The 23538-nt window shown below is 40.4% G+C and overlaps 1 protein-coding gene across 1 annotated transcript in view; it reads right to left on the bottom strand.

Annotated features, from left to right (window-relative positions):
• Window positions 1–22586, bottom strand: part of UBE2G1 (ubiquitin conjugating enzyme E2 G1) — an 88007-nt gene extending 65421 nt beyond the window's left edge. The window contains exon 1 of the mRNA XM_018064440.1: window positions 22204–22586. Within this exon, the coding sequence (XP_017919929.1) occupies window positions 22204–22249 (46 nt within the window). The 5' untranslated portion in view covers window positions 22250–22586. The remainder of the gene's footprint in view (window positions 1–22203) is intronic.

The raw sequence follows: 23538 nt of genomic DNA on the forward strand, positions 1-23538 counted from the left end.
ATTTAAAGTCAGCATTCAAATACTTACCTGAAGAACAAGACTACCTCTGATAAAAAGTAAATTAGCATCGCAGCACTGTTTATAATAGCCAGGACATGGAAACAACCTAGATGTCCATCAGCAGATGAATGGATAAGAAAGCTGTGGTACATATACACAATGGAGTATTACTTAGCCATTAAAAAGAATACATTTGAATCAGTTCTGATGAGATGCATGAAACTGGAGCCGATTATACAGAGCGATGTAAGCCAGAAAGAAAAACACCAATACAGTATACTAACACATATATATGGAATTTAGAAAGATGGCAATGATGACCTGTAGGCAAGACAGCAAAAAAGACACAGATGTGTATAGCGGACTTTTGGACTCAGAGGGAGAGGGAGAGGGTGGGATGATTTGGGAGAATGGCATTGAAACATGTATACTATCATGTAAGAATCGAATAGCCAGTCTATATCTGATGCAGGATACAGCATGCTTGGGGCTGGTGCACGGGGATGACCCAGAGAGATGTTATGGGGAGGGAGGTGGGAGGGGGGTTCATGTTTGGGAACGCATGTACACCCGTGGTGGATTCATGTCAATGTATGGCAAAACCAATACAGTATTGTAAAGTAAAATAAAGTAAAAATTAAAATTAAAAAAAAAAGTAAATTAGGCCTAGAAGTTTTTCGATATCCTTTCTTATACACAAACGAGCAAATTCCTATCCCTTATAGTATGGCTCAGCTAACTAGCTAACAACGCTGTCAAGATACCACCTTGAACATTTCAAAACAAGTAACAAAGCATTCACAGAATGTCTGGTTTTGAGGAGTACTTTCTGCTGTATTCCCCCAAATTAAACTATTTATAAAAATTTGCACCCAGGGACTGAAAGAAGCAACTTATAATTAAATGGCAGGGCCACTGTTAGTTATTTAAAACACTCTTTAGATAATATAACCATATCATCAAGATAATACTGCCTTCCCAATCTCTACAGAGAAAAAGTTTCTATACAGCTCATTCATAAGTGGAATTAGATCATGAAGGAACCATTAAGAAGACTGACCAGACCATTCCATCTTTTTACTCCAGTGTTAATTATTACCTGGCCCATAAAGAAACAGTCTCCAAGGACCCTAAGAACAAGCCATATGGTAAATAGAAACATTATCAGTCAAGGTTTAGGGTGCAGAAAACAGAAAATATATTTGGTGCTTTAAGGAGAAGGAGCTTAATGAGAACTTTGGTGCTTACAAAATTATTGAAATGGCTAACAGAGTTTGAGTTAGAGAAAAACTTCCAGCATGACAACCATGGAAATGCAGAACTGATCTAACAGCAGCCCTGGAGCTAAGAATTCAAGAACAGAGGACCACAACAGTGATCAGATTCAGAAGCATGAATCAAAGAGAAACCACTGTGCTGATTCTATGCAACACTGTACTGCAAATCATGGCCAGCATAAGCAAAAAAAGTGTTTTAAAAGCATAAAGACTAAGAAGTAAAATGGTATTTATGTGAAGATTACAGCTGTCTATTTAAAAACTCCTAAGGAAAATATAAAAAGGCTACTAGATCTAGTAATTCAGCAAGGCTGCACAGTTCAAGGTCAAAATACAAAAAAAGAGTCAGCTGTTAAATGTCCATCAACGGAGGAATGGATAAAGATGTGGTACTTATGTGTGATGGAATATTACTCAGCCAAAAAAAAGAGAAATGCTGCCATTTGCCACAACATGATGGACCTAGAGACTGTCACTCTAAGTGAAGTAAGACAGAGACAAATACATGATATCACTTATATGTGGAATCTTTTTTAAAAAATGATACAAACAAACTTATTTACAAAACAAATAGTCACACATGTAGAAAACAAACTTATAGTTACGGGCTGGGGGGGTTGCGGATAAACTAGGAGACTGGGATTGACATATGAACACTACTATGTACAAAACAGATGGCTAATAAGGAACTACGGTATATAGCACAGGGTACTCAACTCTATACTCTGTAATGGCCTATATGGGAAAAGAATCTAAAAGAGAGTGGTTGTATGTGTAACGGATTCACTTTGCTGTACACCTGAAACTACAACATTTTAAATCAACTACATTTCAATAAAAATTTTTTAAAACGAAAAAGAAAAAATATCAATTGTATTCCTACAGGAAATACTTAGGGATACACTTAACAAAGCTGCAAAATCTATACAGCAAAAAAGACAAACTTGCTAAAACTTTAAAAGACTCTAAATAAATGGAGAAATATACTATGTTCATGGAAGACTTCATATTGTTAAAATGTCAATTCTCTTCAAAATCACAGTAAGTTTTTCTGTAGAAATTGTCAAACTGACTTGAAAAGACCTTTAAAAGACTAATTTTTAAAGGAAAACAAAGTTAGAAGATTTACAATATATGATTTTAGGGCTTACTACACAGCAATAATCAAACTGTGATTCTAGCATAAGGACAGACACATATTTCAATGGGGAAGAAATGGCAACCCATTCTAATATTCTTGCCCGGGAAATCCCACGGACAAAGGGGCCTGGAGGGCTATACTCCATGGGGTCACAAAGAGTCAGATACAACTTAAGAGACTAAACAACAACTGAATACATAGTCTCCAAAGACCTACAACAGGTTAGTCAACAGATTTTCAACAAAAGTTCCAAGGTAATTCAATAGGAAAAGTTTCGTGTTTTTAACAAATGATGCTGAAACATATGCTACAACACAGATCAGTTTAAAAATATTATGCCAAGTGAAAAAAGCCATAACAAAAGAACCCACATCTTATTATCTCATTTACATGAAATGCCTAGAAAAGGCAAGTTTAGGGGGACTGAAAGTAGATTAGTAGTCGCCTGGATGTGGGGCTGGCAAAGGGGAGTGTCTCCAAATGGGCGTAAGGTTTCTTGCTGAGGTGAGAGAAACGCTCTAAAATTACACTGTGAGGATGGCTGCACAACTCTAAACATACTGATTGTACACTTAAAATGAACAGATTTTATGGTATGCAAATTAAGCCTCAATAAATCTGTCATAGAAAATAGACTTTCACTGGGAAAGTGGAGCAGAGACTAACCTCTTGTAAATTAAAAACACAATTGCCAAATGAAAATTAAAATGGCCAGTCTAAACAAAACAGGCATGGTTGAAGACCAAGTCACTCATGTGGAAAAAAAAAGTGCAGGACATCTTTTCCATGATATAGTAACCAAAAACAGAAAATGGGCAATGGCAATAAGGAGACAAAGAGGAGTGAACACCTGACGAGCATGTGTGGAGCAAAGCAGCTCGAAACACAACACAGGGGAACGTGGACGAGGACAAAAGAAGACAAGAAGGAAGTTTCAGAACGAAATACAGACCTAAGCCTTCAGCCTAAAAGAGCCCATTGAGAGCCTAAAACAATGAATGGAAAACATTTGCACTTAAGAGACACATACAGGTAAAATTTTAGAACTCCAAGTATGAAGAATATCCTTTAGAACTTCCAAAATTTATCTACACAGCAACATACTTAGACTGACATAAGCCATTCTTCTTCACTGTCTTCTCATAAGGAATTCTGGATACTACAATGAAACAACGTCATCAAAGTTCCACGGGGAAAAAATTTTCAACTCAAGAATTCAATTCCCAGAAAACCTATCAAATGTGAGAACAAAATAAAAGCACTTTTCAATACGCAAGGACTTAAAATTCACCTCCCATACACTATGAATTTAAGAAATACTAGAAATAGGACAACATGGGTTATGAGAAAACAATAATTGCATATGAGCCAGAATAACTAAGTGAAAAGTGAAGGAAGTAAGACTTTGATACTTAAAGATTCTCCATTAACAAAGTTTCAATGACTGGAACTACAGCACCTGTTAGGTACAAAAACATATTTGGTATTATAATGAATACACTGACAAATTATATAAATGCTGTTTTCTAGTTCTTCTTTAAGACTAGATAAAACATTATTTCAGTTATAAAAAAAGAATATAAATGCTATAAAACTTGAGAATATAAAAACAATTAAAAGCTGCATGGAGGGGACGGAAACCACTGAACAGTAAGTGAACTAATTTCTTTAACTTTCATAGCAAGAACTCCTATGTAAAGTGAAAGTGAAAGTCGCTCAGTCGTGTCCAGCTCTTTCCGACCCCATGGACTATAGAGTCCATGGAATTCTCCAGGCCAGAATACTGGAGTGGGTAGCCTTTCCCTTTTCCAGGAGATTTTCCCAACCCAGGGATCGAACCCAGGTCTCCCGCATTGCAGGTGGATTCTTTGCCAGCTGAGCCACAGGGGAAGCCCTTATGTAAGGTAGATAAATCATTAACAAAACCAGCCATTAGAAGAGCTACATATATAAAACAAAAATCAGGAAAGGGAATTAGAGTTTAAAGTCTACATCTTTCTTTTCAATGGATTATTTATTCAAGGATCTTGGTGGGGGGGGTGTCTCAATTATTTATTTTGGGGCCAGGCCAGCACATGTGGGATCTTAGTTCCTCCACCAAGAATCGAACCAGAGCCCCCTGCATTGGAAGTGCAGAGTCTTAACCACTGGACCACCAGGGAAGTCTTCATCTTTCATAGTGAGAAGTGAGTCATGAATTAAGAGGTATCCTATAAACTATCGTGGTAACCAGAAGCATGAACTACAAATTTCCTTTGGAGGAGGAAAAGCAGGGAGGTGAATGGATGGGAGACTTACTTTTCATTTTATTCTCTCTGGTAGAACTTATATTTTTGTCATGAATATGCAATATTTTTATAATTTAAAGAAGCATTTTAATAAAAATTGAATTTTGTTTTGGCCATGGAATGGCATACTGTATTTGAAAAGAACAAGTTTCTACGTACCAATACATAAAGATCAAGAACAACACATTAGGATAGTATCATGTTTAAAACAAAATGTGTGATACGGCCACGGTGGAAGACAATTTAGCAGTGTTTTATCAAGTTAAACAGTCTTACCATACAATTAGCAATTGTATCCTAGGTATTTATTCAAGGTGGTTGAACTGTGTATTAATGTTCACAGCAGCTTTATTCACAATCACTAAAAATCAGAAACATCAGTATGAACCTAGGGGTAACTTAATACATATATAGATAGACATACAGAAACAGGATAGATATGTATGTACCTAAGTTAGTTAAATACACCTATCTGTGTATGTGTGTGTATTTCTGTCCTATAAGGTAATGAAGTCCAGTAGCTACGAGCACTTTCAATGCTCAGATCTTGGTTTCTGGATACTATCCATGGAGAAACAGCTAACTTGAAGGCTGGGGCAGAGAAAATATAAGATAGGCCTGACACATCCTATAGTCATCAGAAAACAAGGAAGTGCTTAAAAACTAAAAGGCTGAGTGCATGTCAAAAGAACATAGAAGCAAACCTGAAAGAATTCCCAATGACCAAAGCTGCAACAATTTAGGGACCACATTAATGACAGAAGGAATAAAATACATATATGATGACTAACTTATGTCAACATTCTTGGGCCATGGTACTCAGATTATGTGGTCAAACTTACTCCAGATTGTTTCTGTGAAGGTGATTTTTTTAAATGAGATTACAATTCAAGGCTGTGCTGGTCAGGTTTCTCCGCTGCAGAGTTACTGTTTTTCCTGATAGCTCAGTTGGTAAAGAATCCGCCTGCAATGCAGGAGAACCAGGTTCGATCCCTGGGTTGGGAAGATACCCTGGAGAAGGGAAAGGCTATCCACTCTAGTATTCTGGTACTCAGATTATGTGGTCAAACTTACTCCAGATATCTCTGTGAAGGTGTTTATTTCTTTAAATGAGATTACAATTTAAATCAGCAGACTTTCAGTGAAGCAGATTACCCTCCATAATGTGACTGGGCCTCATCCACTCAGCTGAAGGCCATAATTCTTAAAAAGACTGACCTCCCCCCAGAGAAATTCTGCCAGCACTCTGCCTTAGGACTTGCACTACAACGCAGACTTACCTCCAGGCTTCCAAGCAGCCCTGCAGAATTTGGACTAGCCAGTTCCTACAATCACATGACACAGATATATCTGTGTATCCTCCTCCTGGTTCCACTTCCCTGCAGAGCCCTGCCTAACACATATTTTAACCCCCAATTATAAAATATATAAACCCATGCTAAGTAAATGATTGAATTAACAAATAAATGGGAGGAGTAACAAATCTCCCTTACAGATGAATTCGAAATAATGTAAGTAGATAGGGGCCCCTTCAGGAAGTGAGGCCTAGTCCTTCCTTCCCACATGAGTGGGGACTGAAATTTATAAGTGAGTAGCAAAGATAAGATAGGCAAAGAGAAAAACAGTAACTTTGCAGTGGAAAAACCTGGTCAACACAGCCTAAAACAAAGGGTCAAGGTTCCCATCGCCAGTGCTGTGGTGTGGTTAGGACGGGCATGTGATGAGAAGGGCACTTTACCTCTGCGGTATTCTTTTTGAAAACACCAGTCTAGACAACTCCAATTTGAGGAACATCCTACAAAATACCTGACTGGTATTCCCCAAAATTGTAAAAGACACAGAAAACAAGGAAACTGAGAAACTCTCCAAGAACAGACAAGACTTAGGACAACTAAATGCAATGTGGTTACCTTGGATGGGAAACTAGAACAGGAAAATGTATATCAGGTAAAAACTATGGAAATCTGAGGCTTCCCTGGTGGTCCAGTGGGTGAGACTCCATGCTTCCACTGCCAGGGACATCCCCAGGTTCGGTCCCTGGTCAGGGAATTAAGATTCCCACATGCCATATGGCACAGCCCAAAATAACTATGGAAATTTGAATGAAGAGGGAGTTCAGTTAATAATAATCTATCAATACTGGTTCATTAATTGTGACAAATCACACTAATGTAATGTGTTAATAATAGGGAAATCTGGGTACAGGGTATATAGGAACTCTATTTTTAGAATTTTTCTATAAATCTAAAACTCTTCTAAAATTATATTTATTGCAGGGGTGGCAGGGGGAAGGCCTATCACAATGGCACTGCTTCCCCCAAGAGCCACACCGTGCGCCTTAGGCCCTGAAGAGGGCAGCAGGAAGCACAGCACCCTCACCCGTGCCACGAATGCACCCACAAGAGTTAAATATAAACCAAACTGGATAACGACGGTTTTGTTCTTTTTCCACCAAGCAAATGCTAAGGGTAGAAACTGCAGCAAAGGTATAATCCTAAGGGAGAGATGTAAAACCAACCAGAAGAGACACTGAAAACATACAGTGTTTCCCTGGGGAATTACCACACCACAGATGTGCATAGCAGTTTGAATAAAGAAGTGAGCACAGCCCGAAGTCCTAGACGGCTAGTGATGACAATATAAACTATCCTACGCATTGCTAAACACGAAAAATAAATATTATCGTAACAGGTAAAAGAGTATTAAGGAAAGTCTCAGAGTAACAACTCTCCTGACATGAGCCATGAATAGATATTTTAGTCTTAGAATCCTACAGCCTAGAAGTTGAGAAAGGCAATCTCAAAATATCAAGTGAGGCCATGAGCAATATTAGTTCTCCTTCCAAAAGTCACAAAGTTTTCAAAGTTTAAACATGCCATTGTATCAAAACCAGTAGTCTTGGTAATAAGATGACCTGAGTTTAAAATCTGAGTTTAAAATTTCTGTCATTTACTTGCTAAATAAATTTGGAAAAAAGAACTCCTTGATCTTTAAGATTTCTTAGAGAATCAGTATGTAAAAGGAACTTTAACAAACTCTACTTTGAAGAGCATGATTTTCACTAAAATCCTTAATATTAAAGGTTCTTCTCTCAGAATTTCAATTTACCAAAAAAAGCAAAATGCAATGAAAAGAATCAAATGTTAAGAGGCTGCAAAGGGGTGGTTGATCTTTGTATCACATTTTATCTTTTCCAAATCTATAATGAATAGGTTCGTTTCATTCATTAGAAAAGTTACATTTTAAAACATTTGTTGTTGTTGTTCAGTCACTTAAGTCCTGTCCAGCTCTTTGCAGCTGCACGGACTGTAGCCCGCCAGGCTCCTCTATCCTGGGATCTCCCAGGCAAGAATACTGGAGTGGGTTGCGATGCCCTCCTCCAGGGGATCTTTCTGACCCAGGGTTTGAACCCCGGTCTCCTGCCTTTCAGGCTCCTTTACCCCTGAGTCACCAGGGAAGCCCCATTTAGTCAAAGCTATACTTTAAACAAGTGAAGGTGGAGATGTAAGAAGGGTAAGAATGTCTATACAAATGTGATGAAGTATATATATTCTAATGATCAACCAGTATTTGTTTATAAAAGTCTACACTCTATTCTAATTATCAATCAGTATTTGTTTATAAAAGTCTACGCTCTACTCTAATTATCAAACAGTATTTGTTGATAAAAGTCGACACTCTCCACTAGACAGGGAAGCCAGGAATTGTATCACGAATCTTTGGATCCTTAGGGCCTGGCATACAGAAGGAACTAAATGTTTACTTTATGGAAGTTTCTAATTGTCTCACTTTCTACCTTAAAAGGTTCAGTTCACACGTGCTAAAGTAATGGGGCGGGGAGGCAGGTGGGGGGGGTGGAGGTGGATCTAGTGCAGTAATTTTAATCCATCCAATAAATATTTATTGGTTGCTTGCTGTTTCACTCTTCCAGGCATCTGCGATGTCAGCTAATAAAAATAAAAATCATTGTCTTTATGGACAGACTGTAGTCTGGTATCACTCTCTACTCTGCCCAAAGCAGCGCTAAAGTGTGGGCCATTAACTGGTGCCAATGTACCAAACTTACTGGTCCGTGACCGTCAGCCAGAGCAAGCATTTAGAAACTCAGACAGCAATATGATTGTCATTTTATCTGATGAACCTAATATTATAAAGTACTGACTAGAATCTATCTTTATTTCATTTTTCTAATAATTTGTTTATTGTATTTTAAAGAATCATTATATAATGAACTGGAAAATGTATTAAACCTGGTCGTTCACCACAGATAAGGAGAAGCATTGGTCCAATACACTTTGAACACATCATTTCTCCCCTCCTTGGTAAAAGTCTATGCTTTTCAGTATCTTTATGATCTTCCACAAATGAAACCAACCTTTCCAAATGCTGTTTTCCTACTAGTTCGGTTCATCATATACTCCAACCGCAGTGAATTGTTTTCAGCGCAAGACTTCTACCTGGCTTGCGCTTCTCTCTCAGCCTTAAATACTTCTTAAGTTTACGTGATCAAATTTTACATATCCTTTACAAGTCAAGCACAAATGCCACCAACTCCCTCAAAGCCCTCTAGGTAGAAGCAAACATTCCCTGACTTCCTCTAGCACAGTGTTCTAAAGCAGCCCTCTGATGGAATTTTCTATAGACTATGAGTTTCTGGAATACAAGAATAATTTATTCATTTGGCATCACTATATAACACACAAAACGGTCATCAAATTTGCTGAATGAATGATGTAAGAGACAGCATTACATGTGCAGAAGTCTCACTCAAGAGATCAGAAAATCCTCTAAAATTATACCCAAAACTGTGTGTGCCTTTTCTAAGGGAAGCTCTAACGCTTACTAGATTCTCAAAGGAGTATAAGAAGCCCCAAATGTTAAAGAAACCACTGGTAAGGAAAGGGTTTCAATTTCATTAGCAGATCTATTTCTGCCAGCCAGCTCCATCAGGGTTAGCTCCAGGGAATACCGGACATAATAAAAACCTCAATTGTGCTCAGTTGTTCAGTTGCCACTCTGTGGACTGAAGCCTGCCGGGCTCCTCTGTCCATGCACTTCTCCAGGCAAGAATACTGAAGTGGGGTTGCCATTCCCTCCTTCAGGGGAGCTTCCCGACGGAGGGATTAAACCTGCGTCTCCTGCATAGCAAGTGGAATCTTTACCTCTGAGCCACCAGGGAAGCCCCGAACCTCAATTTCCTTATCTCAGAAAGTGATGTTTACTCCAAAGATTTGCCATAAGAACTGAATTTGACCACATATGGAAAGTCCTAAGATCATGAAGAGTGACTTGTTTCCTTTCTGTCCTCCTTCCACTTTTATATACTCGTGAAGTAAGCAAGCAGACAGGTTCTATACAAAATTTCTTAAATTACAAATTACTGCCATCCCTCGAAAGCTGTGTCCAGACTCTTTTCTTGGAAATCTTCAATAGGGTTATCAATTCAGTTCAGTCGCTCAGTCATGTCCAGCTCTTTGCGACCCCATGGACTTCAGCACACCAGGCCTCCCTGTCCATCACCAACTCCCAGAGTATACCCAAACTCGTGCCCATTGAGTCAGTGATGTCATTCAGCCATCTCATCCTCTGTTATCCCTTTCTCCTCCAACCTTCAATCTTTCTCAGCATCAGGGTCTTTTCTAATAAATCAGTTGTTCGCATCAGGTGGCCAAAGTATTGGAGTTTCAGCTTCAACATCAGTCCTTCCAATGAATATTCAGGACTGATTTCCTTTAGGACTGACTGGTTAGATCTCCTTGCAGTCTAAGGGACTCTCAAGAGTCTTCTCCAATACCACAGTTCAAGACCATCAATTCTTCTGTGCTCAGCTTTCTTCACAGTCCAACTTTTCCAATCATACATGACTACTGGAAAAACCACAGCTTTGACTAGACGGACCTTTGTTGACAAAGTAATGTCTCTACTTTTTAATATGCTATCTAGGTTAGTCATAGCTTTTCTTTCAAAGAGCAAGCGTCTTTTAATTTCATGGCTGCAGTCACCATCTGTAGTGATTCTGACTACAAGAAAATAAAAATTTGACTACAAGAAAATAAAAGTTTGTCAGTTTCCCCATCTCTTTGCCATGAAGTGATGGGACCGGATGCCATGATCTTCGTTGAGTTTGTTGAGTTCGTTGAGAATGTTGAGTTTTAAAGCCAACTTTTTCACTCTCCTCTTTCACTTTCATCAAGAGGCTCTTTAGTTCCTCTTCCCTTTTTGCCATAAGGTTGGTATCATCTGCATATCTGAAGTTATTCATATTTCTCCCGGCAATCCTGATTCCAGTTTGTGCTTCATCCAGCCCGGCATTTCCAAACACCTATTTGTTTTAAGTCTCTCAACATTAGATTTCTGTCATGCCAAGTAGTTCTAATAACTAATTTTTCTATACTGATAAATGCCAAGAATTTTTAAATATTTAAGTTAATACTCTTAAAGAAGTGAAATCTTGATTCTGCTATATCCAAAATATAGCTCTTTCCCTATGATTTCCCAACTTCACTGTACCCTCCCATATTAATACTCCTTCCTCATCTTTCTCCTCCTTCCACTTGTGTTTATGTACTTATACAGCATTATATTGAAGAAATGAGGGAAAACGACTAGACCATTCAGATATGACCTAAATCAAATCCCTTATGATTATACAGTGGAAGTGAGAAATGGACTTAAGGGTCTAGATCTGATAGACAGAGTGCCTGATCAACTATGGATGGAGGTTCGTGACATTATACAGGAGACAGGGAGCAAGACCATCCCCAAGAAAAGTAAATGCAAAAAAGCAAAGTGGCTGTCTGAGGAGGCCTTACAAATAGCTGTGAAAAGAAGAAAAGTGAAAAGCAAAGGAGAAAAGGAAAGATATACCCATTTGAGTGCAGAGATCCAAAGAATAGCAAGGAGAGATAAGAAAGCCTTCCTAGGTGATCAGGGCAAAGAAATAGAGGAAAATAATAGAATGGGAAAGACTAGAGATCTCCTCAATAAAATTAGAGATACCAAGGGAATATTTCATGCAAAGATGGGCTCAATAAAGGACAGAAATGGTATGGACCTAACAGAAGCAGAAGATATTAAAAAGAGGGGGGAAGAATATACAGAAGAACTGTACAAAAAAGATGTTTATGATCCAGATAATCACGATGGTGTGATCACTCACCCACAGCCAGACATCCTGGAATGTGAAGTCAAATGGGCCTTAGGAAGCATCACTATGAACAAAGCTAGTGGAGGTGATGGAATTCCAGTTATTTCAAATCCTAAAAGATAATGCTGTTAAAGTGTTGCACTCAATATGCCAGCAAATTTGGAAAACTCAGCAGTGGCCACAGGACTGGAAAAGGTCAGTTTTCACTCCAATTCCTAAGAAAGGCAACGCCAGAGAATGTTCAAACTACTGCACAACTGCACTCATCTCACATGCTAGCAACTGCTGCTAAGTCACTTCAGTTGTGTCTGACTCTGTGCGACCCCACAGACGGCAGCCCACCAGGCTCCACCACCTTTGGAATTCTCCAGGCAAGAACACTGGAGTGAGTCGCCATTTCCTTCTTCAATGCATGAAAGTGAAAAGCGCAAGTGAAGTTGCTCAGTCGTGTCCGACTCTTAGCAACCCTACCAGACTGCAGCCTACCAAGCTCCTCCGTCCATGGGATTTTCCAGGCAAGAGTACTGGAGTGGGTTGCCATTGCCTTCTCCACATGCTAGCAAACTAATGCTCAAAATTCTCCAAGCCAAGCTTCAAAGGTACGTGAACCATGAACTTCCAGATGTTCAAGCTGGATTTAGAAAAGGCAGAGGAGCCAGAGATCAAATTGCCAACATCCACTGGATCATCAAAAAAGCTAGAGAGTTCAATGAAAGCATCTATTTCTGCTTTATTGACTATGTCAAAGTCTTTGTGTGGATCATAATAAACTGTGGAAAATTCTGAAAGAAAGGAGAATACCAGTCCACCTGACCTGCCTCTTGAGAAATCTGTATGCAGGTCAAGAAGCAACAGTTAGAAGTGGACATGGAACAACAGACTGGTTCCAAATAGGAAAAGGAGTACGTCAAGGCTGTATATTGTCACCCTGCTTATTTAACTTATATGCAGAGTACATTGTGAGAAATGCTGGGCTGGATGAAACACAAGCTGGAATCAAGATTGCTGGGAGAAATATCAATAACCTCAGATATGCAGATGACACCACCCTTATGGCAGAAAGTGAAGAACTAAAGAGCCTCTTGATGAAAGTGAAAGAGGAGAGTGAGAAAGTTGGCTTTAAAACTCAACATTCAGAAAACGAAGATCATGGCATCCAGTCCCATCACTTCATGGCAAAGAGATGGGGAAACAATGGAAACAAGTGAGACTTTCATTTTCTTATGCTCCAAAATCACTGCAGATGGTGACTCCAGCCATGAAATTAAAAGACGCTTACTCCTTGGAAGGAAAGTTATGACCAACCTAGATAGCATATTAAAAAGCAGAGACATTACTTTGTCAACAAAGGTCCGTCTAGTCAAAGCTATGGTTTCTCCAGTAGTCATGTATGGATGTGAGAGCTGGACTAGAAAGAAAGCTGAGCACTGAAGAATTGATGCTTTTGAACTATGGTATTGGATAAGACTCTTGAGAGTCGCTTGGACTGCAAGGAGATCCAACCAGTCCATCCTAAAGGAAATCAGTCCAGGGTGTTCACTGGGAGGACTGATGCTGAAGGTGAAACTCCAATACTTTGGCCACCTGATGCGAAGAACTGACTCATTGGAAAAGACCTTGATGCTGAGAAAGATTGAGGGCAGGAGGAGAAAGGGACAACAGAGGATGAGATGGTTGGATGGCATCACCGACTCAATGGACCTGAGTTTGGGTATGCTCTGGGAGTTGGTGATGGACAGAGGCCTGGCGTGCTGCAGCCCATGGGGTCGCAAAGGGTAGGACACGACTGAGGGACTGAACTGAACTGACAGCATTATAATTTTGTTTACATGTCCATCAATGCCTATTAAATGTAGCACCTCAAGGCAAGAATACCAGGTCAATTATCTTTCGCATTCCGTGTTTCTCAATGCAACTAAACAGAAGTGCTCAATAAATGAGCTTTTATAGTGATCCTTTCTCCCATTTTCCAAACAATAGTACAAGAAGTTTAAACAAAGATTATTTAAAATTAAGGTGGAATTTCTACCTCAAACTACAGATTTCATTCAATTGCAGCTTCCTATTCCTTGAAAGTGTTAATATGGCAACTATGTTGCTACATTTCTAAGTATGATGTGAAAGTCTCAGTCCTGTCAGGACTCTTTGTGACCCCACGGAGTCCAGGCCAGAATACCAGGGGTGGGGGGGGGTAGCCTTTCCCTTCTCCAGGAGAACCTTCCCAACCCTGGGAATCCAACCCCAGGTCTCCCAGATCGCAGGTGGCACTGCAGGCACACTGCAGGCTTATCTAAGTATGATAGTAAGTTTATTAATAAACAGGACTTCTTTACATGAAAAAAGACCGATAAAAATGCTCTGGTTACAAGTGGCTTTTTAAAATTTTTTATTTTGATATACAGTTGTATAGGACAATGGAAAAATAGAACAGAGAGATTGCTGTGAATCTAAAACTGCTCCAAAGGGAATTCCCTGGCTGTCCAGTGGTTAGGACTCAGCGTTTTCACTGCCAGAGTCCAGGTTCAATCCCTGGTCAGGGAACTAAGATTTCACAAGCTTCGCGGCATGGCCAAGAAATGAAATTAACTTAAAAAATAAAATAAAAAATAAAACTGTTCTAAAAGTTAAGTTTATTTTTAAAAAACAGAACTATCACATGAACTAGCAAACCCACTTCCAGCTATATATTCAAAAGAATTGAAAGCAGGGTTCTGAAGAGATATCTCACACCCATGTACATGGCAGCAATAATCACAGGAGATGAAAGCAACCCAAATCCACCTACAGATGAGTGGATTAACAAAATGCAGTATACGTACATACAAGGGAGTATTATTTAGAGTCAAAAGGATGGAAATCCTGCCATACACTACAACATACCCTACACTAACAAGCCAGTCACAAAAAGACAAACATTATATGAATTTACTCATATGAATCAAATGCAGAGAAACTGTAAACATAAAACGGTGGTTAGCAGCGGCTGGGATCAAAGTGGAAAGGGAGATTTGCTTACTGAATTTCAGTTTTTCAAAATGAAAGAGTTATGGAGGGTTTTTTTTTTTTCACAACACTGAATAAACTTAACACTACTGAACCATACACTGGAAAATGGCTGACTGTCAATTTTATATTTTTTACATCAAAAAAAGAATTTTATATAAATGGAATCACAGAATATGCAACCTTTTGAGATTAGCTTTTTTTCATTCAGCATAATTCCCTTGAGATCAACAAAGTTGTTTTGTGTATCAACAGTTATTTCTGAGTAGTATATTCCACAGTACGGATGTACCACGGCTTATTCACCCACTGAAGGACATCTGCGTTGCTTCCAGTTATTGCTAATAACGCTACTATGAACATTTGCAGGTAAGTTTTTATGAGGATATCCGTTTCCATTTCTCTGAAATAAATGCCCAAGTGTGTACTTGATGGGTTGTATGGTAAGTGTATATTTAGTCTTACAAGAAACTGCAAACTGTTTCCATAGCGGCAGTACCATTTTACATCCCCACCAGCAACATGTGAGAGATGAAGTTTTTCTGCTTCTCTTGTCCAGCATGTGGTGTTAACTTGTTTTAATTTAGCTGTTCTAAATAGGTATGTGGTGATACCTCAGTGGTTTCAATTTACATTTCCCTGGTATTTAATGATGTTGAACATCTTTTTATTTGCTTATTTACCAGCTGAAATGTCTGTACATGTCTTTTGCCCATTTTCTAAACAGACTGTTCATTTTCTTTTACAGTTGAGTTTTGAAGAGGTCTATATTTTCTAGAACAATCCTCTGTCAGATAGTCTGTAATTTTGTTCTTCCAGTCTGCAGTCTGCTTTTTCTTTTGTGTTTCACAAACAGAAGTTTTTTTATTTTGACGATGTCCAGTTTACCAATACTCCCTTGTATAGATCATGCTTTTGGTGCCATGTCTACCTTGTCTAGAATTACTTTGTCTTGAAACATAAACTCTTAGTTAAAATACATCTTATATAAGAATAGAAAATTGATAATATAATTAAAAGCATAAACACATTTAATAAAAGGTAAACATTTCTACTTACAAAAATTGACTTCAAAAATTTTCTAGGACTTAACATCATAAAGAGAAGTACACATCTCTACTGCAACAGCAATAAATTACAGAATTTTTCCTAGCAGTTTCTCTGAGGGCCAAACTCTATCAAGGGAACAGCACTGATTAAAAAAAAAAAAAAATGACTTAGGAAATTCCCTGGCTGTCCAGTGGCCAGGATCTGCACGTTCATTGCCAAGGACACAGGTTCAATCCCTGGTCAGGGAACTAAGATTCTACAAGCATGACACAGCTAGAAAAACAAAATCTGATTTACCTGAATTAGTCTAATAGTATCTTGAACTAGTGCAAAAAAAATTGTAATGCTATATTTTAACATATATATATATACACACACACATATAAATACATACACACACACACAGAGAAAGAGAGAGATAACATCTTATTTCCTAAAGATGCACTTTATTCTTATCCCCTCATTTATCTGTTCATACCAAAAATTCATGTTCATTACCAAAATTTGCAAAATATTTGCTTTTTCTTATTTGTAATTTTCTGTAGTTGAAATGCCTTCAACCAGATATAACCATGTCCGCTTGGCCAGAATGGTTCCATAAGCATTTATTAATATTATGCTTTCTTCTCTGAAAAGTTATTTCCTACAAACCAGTGAAAGTTGCTGTTCAACAGATTTTTGGAGGTCAACTAGTGTTTTAAATTCTAACAAAAATACTTCTCAGTAATCTAGAAATGAAAATTTCTTCATCCTAAATTGAAGTCAGTTCATTAAACAAAAGAATGCTTAGCATTTTATTTGCTTGAAGCAAAAGCATAGCCTGCTACAATTTACAATAAACTAGTATCCCTGCTCAATAAAATCTGCACTAAAGTAAACAAGATCAAATAACCCAAAGATTGAAAATCTTGATACCTGCAAACACGCTTCATCTGAAAAGTCAAAAAGCAACAATAATATTGAAGTAGTGAAAGGATTTTTATATTTTCCATACTCGGTATCACTCTATTAATACTTAAGGCATGTTTGGGACTTCCCTATAGCTCAGATGATAAGAAATCTGCCTGCAATGCAGGAGACGGGGGTTCTAACCCTGGATCAGGAAGATTCCCTGGAGAAGGAAACTGCAACCCACTCCAGGATTCTTGCCTGGAGAATTCCACAGAGAGAGGACCCTGGCGGGCTACAGTCCATGGGGTTGCAAAGAGTCGGAAACAACTAAGCGACTAACATACACAACATCACCATTATATACACACATATCACCAAATATACAGTATATTAACTTATATAAACTATATAATAAAACCATATACTTTAGTACTACTTTACAGTAACTACAGATTATACTAATAAACTAATATGTACAAATTATAGGTAAACAAATGTTTACCTCAACATTTTGATGTATTCAGTAGTACTTGAGAAAGTGAGATCAACTGTTACACAATATATAGAAAGTATGTTTCATTCTAAATTTAAAATTAAGCTACCATTTATTTTAAACTACCAATACTTATAAAACACTAAATTGCATTATATATCAAAAATATTCACTGAGCAACAGAAGTTATAACTTAAAATATTTACTCCTTAATGTCAAGAATTAAAGATTATCCTTCCAGCTTTACTGAGATAGAATTGACACATAACACTGTATGTAAGATATACACATAATGACTTAATATATGTATATATTTTGAAGGACGATTCTGTAACATAACATTAGATGCTCAATTCCTGGATGCTCCCCCTTGGCTACAGGGATTATAAGTCATCTAACATCCCTTCTTCAACCACAATGTTTGTTTGGTTTATACTTTTTTTCTGACAGCATATAGTAGCTGCATTGTATCTGGAACAGTGTAATGATTTCTGGAATTAAAAATTCCCCAAACTCTATTAAAATAAATAGTAATTTGATGCAATATAAGGCTTACTTTTAGGCTTTTCTTCCATTTCTAAATATGTGAGTTTACAACCATTAAGAATATTAATATTGTGCTCATCACCTTAGATTCTTCTACCACTAGGGTGGTCCCTTTCAATAATCAATACTCTATTTTTTCTTGTTTAAGATTACTAATGAAATTTTATGTCACAGTGCCAATACATTCTAGAAAGGCCAATAAGAAATATTAAATCTAATTCCTCCTTTTAAACACCATTCTTTCAATATCCTATGAACACCACGGTAACGAAACACAGCACCCCACAAAAACTAGGAACAGGACTACTTGCAGAAGGCCCTCCAGAGGGATGACAAAATAGCTTAGGGAAACTGTTGAAGTGTGGGGTTCAGAACACAGTTTCACAGTCAACAAAAAAAAACTGCTTTAAAGACTTGGCTTTGTTGGGCCCCATCTGGACATGTAGACTAAGATTCTGTGGAGGTAAAGCCAGGAATCTGTATTTTTAACATACTCCCATGTGATTTTGTTGCACATTAAGTCTGAGAAACACATATAATTCATCACAACCTACTTACATGGGTAGCCAAGGAGATACGGGAATGTTCCAGATTACTTTAAAATATACAATCAAACTTTCTACGATAAAAGGAGTTCAATTTATTTATTGTTACTGCATAAAGAGATTCTTCTTCCCAGTTTTGGAATGACAGGTACCTATGAGAAAGCAACTACTGAAAATCTATGTTGTCAATGTTAAAAAACCTCAAGTGATCTTAAAAAATAAGATTCTCTTGTTCTTTATAAATGCTTGTCATAAAGTAAAAGTTAGTATGGTTACAGTAGGGAATAAGACCAATTCATTTTCCCCAAGTTAACTGCTAACAGCAAAAAGCTTAGTGCTGCTTTCAACCTATGACATTCTGCAGAATGCTGCTCCTAAACTAATAATGGCTAAAACATCCTTTTATGATTACCTTAAGAATATCATTTAGATTGTAGAGTGCATTATTTTGTGCGTATAAAACCGTATTTCACAGTTATATTAAATTGCTGCTCCCTGGAAGACAACGCTGCAAATTAAAAATAAAGCCTCTAACAGGAAGGTCCTGAATATGAATAGAGCAGCACCACTTACTGCCTGTGTGACCTTGGATAAGTAATTTAAACTCTCTTAGCCTCAATTTCCTTATTAGGAGGATTAAATGAGATATATACATAAAGCTCTCAGCACAATTCCAGGTACATACTAGTCCTCAGTAAACATTAGCCCATATAAACACACAAGACCCCATGGTGTGCTGCAATCCATGGGGTCACAGTTGGACACGACTGAGCGACTGAACTGAACCGAAACACACAAGAAACTATCAATGATGGTTGCTTCTGGGAAAAAAAAAAAGTAGGCTAGGTCAAGGGTGGAAAGATGATACCTTTTCTATACTCTTTGTATTTTTAACCAGTGCTTATACCTTTTTGAAAATTTTAAATCATCTCTTTCGCTGCGGGATTTCTTAGTATTTAGCATTATGCACTGCAAAAGCTGAACTGTGACTGCTGAATTTGCAAAGCAGTAAGTCATAGTCTAATAATACCCACAAAGAAATACAACCTATCTGATTTCATGAATCTATTTCTTACTTGCTTCACAACGGCCATTCTGGTCTTAACCGAAACACCTTAAACCCGAGGTTTTTCGACCTCGGATGACTTTGTCCCTCGGGGGACATCTGGCAAGAGACATTCCTGGTTGTCACAACTGAGAAGGTATACTACTGGCATCTGGTGGGTAGCGGCCAAGAACACTGCTAAACATTCTATTACATAGTATATAGGCCTGCACCACAGCAACTGCAACCCAAGGAACCATTCCACTTCACTCTCAAAGTAACCGGGTTCTTCATTACAATAACCAACAAAACAAAACACACCCACAAAATAAATTCTCCCCTCAAGTAATGAAGTAAAATCCTAAGGACTGGCAGACTAGGGGCTTAGTAAACTAACCACTGTTGGCCACTGTTGTAAGTTTCCAAAATTCTACCACCTAGAACGGCTTAGGTTTGAGTGTCTACTCAGTTCAATACATTACAAGATTTTTAAAGCATTTATTATTAAGTCTTCCAAAAGTTCACTCTAAATGATTTTAAGAGATTACAGTTTACCATTTTTCCTGTTTTCAAATGATATCTGAAGAACCAAAAAGCTCAAACAATGTACAACTAAAGCCTAAACAGGGCTTTTATTTCAGTATGTAGTTATCAAGTCTTTCCAATAAACTTGATATTTTCACATTTCCCTTAATGCACTGGCCTTGGCCTACTTCATACATTCTGAGTATGTTAATTAATATCCTTCAAAAACTTAAGAAAATATTAACAACAGTCCTTGTTTCTGAACTAGAAGGCAAGAAAAGTAATCTGCAGCTAAGCAATTTTATAATAAGGCATGAAAGATTACAAACTAAATCATTCTGTCCTCCACCTTAAAGCATAAACAAAAAGTCATCCATTAAGAAAGCATTTTGGAAAATGTCTTTATAATCAATATTTGGGATTAATCTTTAAGAGTGCAAAACTGAACCAACTGGCTATCAAAATTTAGAGTCTGTTTACAAGTAGGTTGGAAAGAATTTTGAAATACTGCTACTGCTAACAGTTATTAGTCATACTTTACTTTCATAGCAACTGCTTCTTTTACACCTTTAAATATATATATACACACACACACACCTTTCCCATTATGTAAGAGTTGAGTACTGTTTTAATACTTTTAATACTGTTTAATAGTTCACCACATAATTTAAAACTTATTCTGATTAAGGAATTCTTAGGGAGACAAAAGAACATCTTAATTCCTTCCACCAAAACAAACCAAAAAAAAAAAAAAAATACACAGAACAGTAAGCTGTGTTTGCAACTACAAGATACAATAAAGTTGTTATTCATTCAGTGCTTGTCCAATACATTATTTGCGATGGACACAGAGATCACCAGAACTTCTCTATTCACTCCAGATCACTCCCCCTGACCATCCAGAACTTTAGTATGTGTCCAAACCTGCTTGCTCATGGTCTAATAATAAACCTAATTATACAACCTGTAACAGTCCCTGACAACCTTTTCCTTAAGTCACAAAGGTGATTTAACCAGCACCTCAAACTCTTTGTAAACCTATTGCAAAAACAGATGTCCATTCCAGCCCTCTAGGTTCTGCCGAGGGCTCAGGGCCTCTGGTGGTAGAGCTGAGAGGTGAAGATCCGGCAGAATCGAGAAGGACAGCCGCCGGGCGTTGGGCAGCAGAAGGTAACTGCTGGTTCATTTCTCTTTAAATCTGGCAGCACGTGGGGAGGCATTGTGAAGCCACCAACCCGCCTCCCCCTCTTCCACTCCGCACACGTACGTCTCCAGTGCGCATGCTCCGCTCACACAGTCCTAGCAGAGTCGGAGCCAACCCCCTAAAAAGTCAACCTGGAAGCCGCAAACGGCCGGAGGCCGGGACAATGGGGGAGGGGGGACGCAGGCACCTCTGGGGAGGCAGACCCGGCCGCCGCCCCAAGCCAGAGCCCGCGGGCCGCAGCCCCGGGGCCCCGCAGGCCTGCACAGGAGCCGGAATCGCTCGGAGCACAAAGCCCCGAGCTGGCCAGCGAGCGGCTCTCGGCTCGGCCCGCTCCTACCCTCCCCCAGCCGGGCGGCGCAGCCGGAGCCCGTGCCAGGCGGAGGCAGGCGAGGCGGCGTCCCGCGCCCCGCCGGGCTCTCAGACCCCGTGCGCCAGCAACCAGGCCGCAGAGGCCGGCGCTTTTGTTGTCCGCCACAACTACGCGGACCCGGCGCTGCCTGGGCAGAAGTTTGGCGCGCCTCACCTACCCGCCCCGCGGCCAGTTCCTCTCGCCCACCCTGCCCACGGCTGCCCGCCCGCGGCTCGGACAGCCGAGCCTGCGACGCGCAGCCAGCAGGGCCCAGATGTTCTACCTGCCTCGGGAGGTCCAGCGGTCTCGGGCGCACCTGAGCCCGGACCCGCCCCTCCAGGGAGGGTCCGCCGGGACAGGGTACCCACAGCCCCTCCCCCGCAACGTCCCACCGAACAGTGGGGGAGGGGACAGGCTCCTCTCCCTCCCTGGGGGTGCCAGGCCCCGTCCGGGGGCCGAGGCTGGGGCGCGCCCCCGCCCCCAACACCCTCGGAAAGCCGGGGAAGAAGTGATGGGCCCGGCCCGAACCGGCGCCCGGGCTCCCCACTCTCGCAGGCCCGCGCCCGATCTCGCCGGAGCCTGCCGCTCCCCTCAACCGTCCGGCCCGCCAGCCCGGGAGCGCCCGGGAGGAGGGGAGAAGCGGGCAGCTGCTCGCCGCGATCGCGGCCCGGCCCGCCGCCCAGCCGCCCGCTCGCTCACCTGCCAGCTGTCTTCGCAGTAGCAGTGCCGACTGCAGCTCCGTCATCCTCCCCGCCAAGGGCCCGGGCTGGCGCCGGGGCTTCCGAAGGACTGGGCACAGGCTCCGGAGCTGCTGGAGCTGGGTGTGCTGAGGAACCCGGGCCCCCAAGACGGGAGCGCCGAAGCCGAGGGAGGCTGGGCTGTGGCGGCGGTAGCGGCGCCTCGCTGCCGGTGCGAGTCCGCTCGCTTCAGCTTTCCTCACAGTGCCTCACGCCCGGAAGGGGAGGGTACCCGTGCCGCCGCGGCGCGCACTGGGACTTCGCTCGCCCGCTTCCCTCCTTCAACCCGCCCGTCGGCCCCACCGGTGCCTTCCCCCGCCACAGCCTCACAGCGCGCAGGGCCGCTCCGCGCAGGCGCGCTGGGGCTGCCAACTTCGGAAGCAGCCCGCTCGCTAGCCCAACCCTTCTGCCTACTGCTCCGCCTCCGGAGGCGGAACCCCGCCCCCTACGCGCAGTGGCCTCTGTCGCCGCCATCTTGGGAAGGTCGCCGCCCGGCCAAGTGCCTGGCTCCGGCGGCAGACGCCCCGCGGACGCCATGACAGAGAGGTCGCGGAGGGTCAAGACACCGCCTCCGAGTCGAAGCAGGTGGTCAGCAGGGAGCGAAGGGGCCAAGAGAAGTGAGAGATGCCTAGTTGCTGGCGAGCGCCCAACAGCACACAGGGTGTGCGAATTAGTCATTGTTAAAGCCGAACTTAGTACTGGTGTGCCCCATTTTAAGCACACCCCCAAAATAGACTTCATATATGCTGGTAATTCACTTTACAGAAAGATACACAAAAAGATTCTTCAAGTAAAATGCTCTGTATCTCATAGTACAAAATGTTTAAACATCTTTAATAATCTCTATGTGTAAAGTGAGTTGAGATTAGCAAAATCTGATATACACTACAGAATGTCCAGAAAGGCATCTATTATGTAAAGTCAAAGTGTGGGATCTAAAGTTTGGAAAAAAATCACTCAACCTCCTCTTACCCTTATTGCCACAGCCCTCTGCCTTGCATAACACAGTCTCAATAAACAGACAAAGCAGAAGGAAAAAACGATACCCAATGGCACTCAAATTTGTATTTGTTCCTTCAACAAATATTTATTAAAGCCGCATTAACCTTATACCTGAACTGTATGGCTCTGTTCCTCGCCTCAAATGGCTTACAGTCTCTGAGCTCCAGGTAAGGTAGCCAGAGAAGGAGCAGGTTCTAATACAGTTTATTGACTCAAAAAATTACTGAAAAAAAAACTGTGCTCACTCTCCCCGCAAGAACAAGAATTAAAAAGAGCAAATAAACAATCTGAATAA

Source organism: Capra hircus, chromosome 19 (assembly GCF_001704415.2).
Source record: "Capra hircus breed San Clemente chromosome 19, ASM170441v1, whole genome shotgun sequence".
Taxonomy (NCBI): domain Eukaryota; kingdom Metazoa; phylum Chordata; class Mammalia; order Artiodactyla; family Bovidae; genus Capra; species Capra hircus.